The sequence below is a fragment of the Oncorhynchus nerka genome, linkage group LG6, assembly GCF_034236695.1.
Source record: "Oncorhynchus nerka isolate Pitt River linkage group LG6, Oner_Uvic_2.0, whole genome shotgun sequence".
In the NCBI taxonomy this organism is placed as follows: domain Eukaryota; kingdom Metazoa; phylum Chordata; class Actinopteri; order Salmoniformes; family Salmonidae; genus Oncorhynchus; species Oncorhynchus nerka.
In genome coordinates, this window is record NC_088401.1 from 84,375,778 (window position 1) to 84,378,277 (window position 2,500).

General features: G+C 46.3%; 1 protein-coding gene across 1 annotated transcript in view; it reads right to left on the minus strand.

Annotated features, from left to right (window-relative positions):
- LOC115121094 (probable E3 ubiquitin-protein ligase MID2) overlaps window positions 1–2,500 on the minus strand; it is a 187,213-nt gene that overhangs the window by 130,390 nt on the left and 54,323 nt on the right. Inside the window, 1 exon segment of the mRNA XM_065019097.1 lies at window positions 1,561–2,369. Coding sequence (XP_064875169.1) covers window positions 1,561–2,313 — 753 coding nt within the window. The 5' untranslated portion in view covers window positions 2,314–2,369.

The window sequence follows — 2,500 nt, forward strand, 5'->3', positions numbered from 1 at the left end:
AATTAGCTTCAGTGTCGGTGTGAATTAGCTTCAGTGTTGGGTGTGAATCAGCTTCAGTGTTGGGTGTGAATTAGCTTCAGTGTCGGTGTGAATTAGCTTCAGTGTTGGGTGTGAATCAGCTTCAGTGTTGGGTGTGAATTAGCATCAGTGTTGGGTGTGAATTAGCTTCAGTGTCGGTGTGAATTAGCTTCAGTGTTGGGTGTGAATCAGCTTCAGTGTTGGGTGTGAATTAGCTTCAGTGTCGGTGTGAATTAGCTTCAGTGTTGGGTGTGAATCAGCTTCAGTGTTGGGTGTGAATCAGCTTCAGTGTTGGGTGTGAATTAGCTTCAGTGTCGGTGTGAATTAGCTTCAGTGTTGGGTGTGAATCAGCTTCAGTGTTGGGTGTGAATTAGCTTCAGTGTCGGTGTGAATTAGCTTCAGTGTTGGGTGTGAATCAGCTTCAGTGTTGGGTGTGAATTAGCATCAGTGTCGGTGTGAATTAGCTTCAGTGTTGGGTGTGAATTAGCTTCAGTGTTGGGTGTGAATCAGCTTCAGTGTTGGGTGTGAATTAGCTTCAGTGTTGGGTGTGAATTAGCTTCAGTGTTGGGTGTGAATTAGCTTCAGTGTTGGGTGTGAATCAGCTTCAGTGTTGGGTGTGAATTAGCTTCAGTGTCGGTGTGAATCAGCTTCAGTGTTGGGTGTGAATTAGCTTCAGTGTTGGGTGTGAATCAGCTTCAGTGTTGGGTGTGAATTAGCTTCAGTGTTGGGTGTGAATCAGCTTCAGTGTTGGGTGGAATTAGCTTCAGTGTTGGGTGTGAATCAGCTTCAGTGTTGGGTGTGAATTAGCTTCAGTGTTGGGTGTGAATCAGCTTCAGTGTTGGGTGTGAATTAGCTTCAGTGTTGGGTGTGAATCAGCTTCCGTGTCACTCCGACAATAACAAACATACAGAGGCTGTAAACAAAGTACCGTGTCACTCCGACAATAACAATCAATCCAATAATCAGACGTTCAAAGTCCTTATTTATTAAATCCTTCCCTAAAGTGTATACAATCAAATTCAGAAAGCTTCCCTTGATTTATCCTAATGGAAGAAAAAAAACATATTTAAAAAATAAAAAGTTAATTAAATGTCCAAAACCCACATTGTATACCCTGTCCACCCTCTAAATACGTTATGTTGTGTTATATTTGCACAATATAGTTTAAACAAATGGATTATTTTAATATTTTATTTATTTATTGATACTTTATTACATATGACTGTTTAAATCTCAATTGGGATACTTTTTCTACAGGAGTTCTGTTGTTTGGGGGGGATATATAGTGTATAGTGATTATTTTGTATTTAAAAAAATTAATAAAATTAGCTTGCAATATTTCAAACAATATCATGTCTGTCTTTTCTCTAGCCCATGTCATGGCAAAATCTTTTTCACAATATGTGTTTTTAATTAACGTCAATTCACCAACATTTCTGAAAATGGATATTATGCGTTTTGGAAAAACAACACTTCAAATACAGTTTGTTGATGTGTACAGTTAGTGTGTGATCTGTGTGTTAGAGAGAAGGGGGGCCTCACCTTGAGTTTGTCGAAGCGTTCGCTAAGAGAGGAGACTTGATGTTCTCTGTGTCGTCCCACCAGCTTACACAGGGCACATATCAGCTGGTCATCCACGATGCAGTACATATTAACCTTCTCATTCTCATGCTCCAGACAGGTGAGGCCTCTCATGTGGGCGTCATGCACCGGCTCCACCAACCGGTGACTGGTAAACGGCTTCTTATTGGGGTGCGTGGCACGTAGACACCTGTCACAGTACGACACCTCGCAGGTCACGCACGTCTTGACTGCCTCGCGAGGCGGGTCCTGCTCACAGAACTGGCAGCTGATACGGTGCTCCAGAGACATGGTGGCGGTGTGCTGATGAGAGGAGGGCTGGGCCGGGCTGGAGCGGGCGCTGTGGCTGCCGGAGCTTCCTCCTCCGCTGCTGCTATAGGGCCTGTGGCCTCCGGAGAGACCTGGGGCACGACGGCTCTCACTGGGGGAGTTAGGGCCGCTGACGGAGGCCTTCTGGAAACGGTGGATGATGTTCTGCAGGGTCACATTGCGCTTCAGGCCCTCCAGGCCGCGGTGGTTCAGCGTGATGACGTAACGGCAGGTGGGGCACTGGAAGGCGGAGATGGACTCTAGAGGTTTGTTGGACGAGCAGTGGGAGACTAGGATGCGGTGGGCGCAGTTGAAACACAGGCTGTGGGCGCAGGGTAAGAGCAGGGGATCTTCAAACAACTCCAGGCAGATTGGGCAGGTGAGCTCAGACTCCAGTGTTTCCATCTTCAGCAGAACCAATCTAGAGGCGACATCAAATCCCACGGAAGCTGGTCAGTCACCTGAAAGAGTGAAAGAGGAGACACAGAAACAGAGAGTTGACTATGAGTTCAACCGCAGGGCTCTCCAGAGGGTGGTGCCCAACAAATTACCGGGTGAAAACGTCCTGGGTAGAGATGGGGCTGGCAGACTG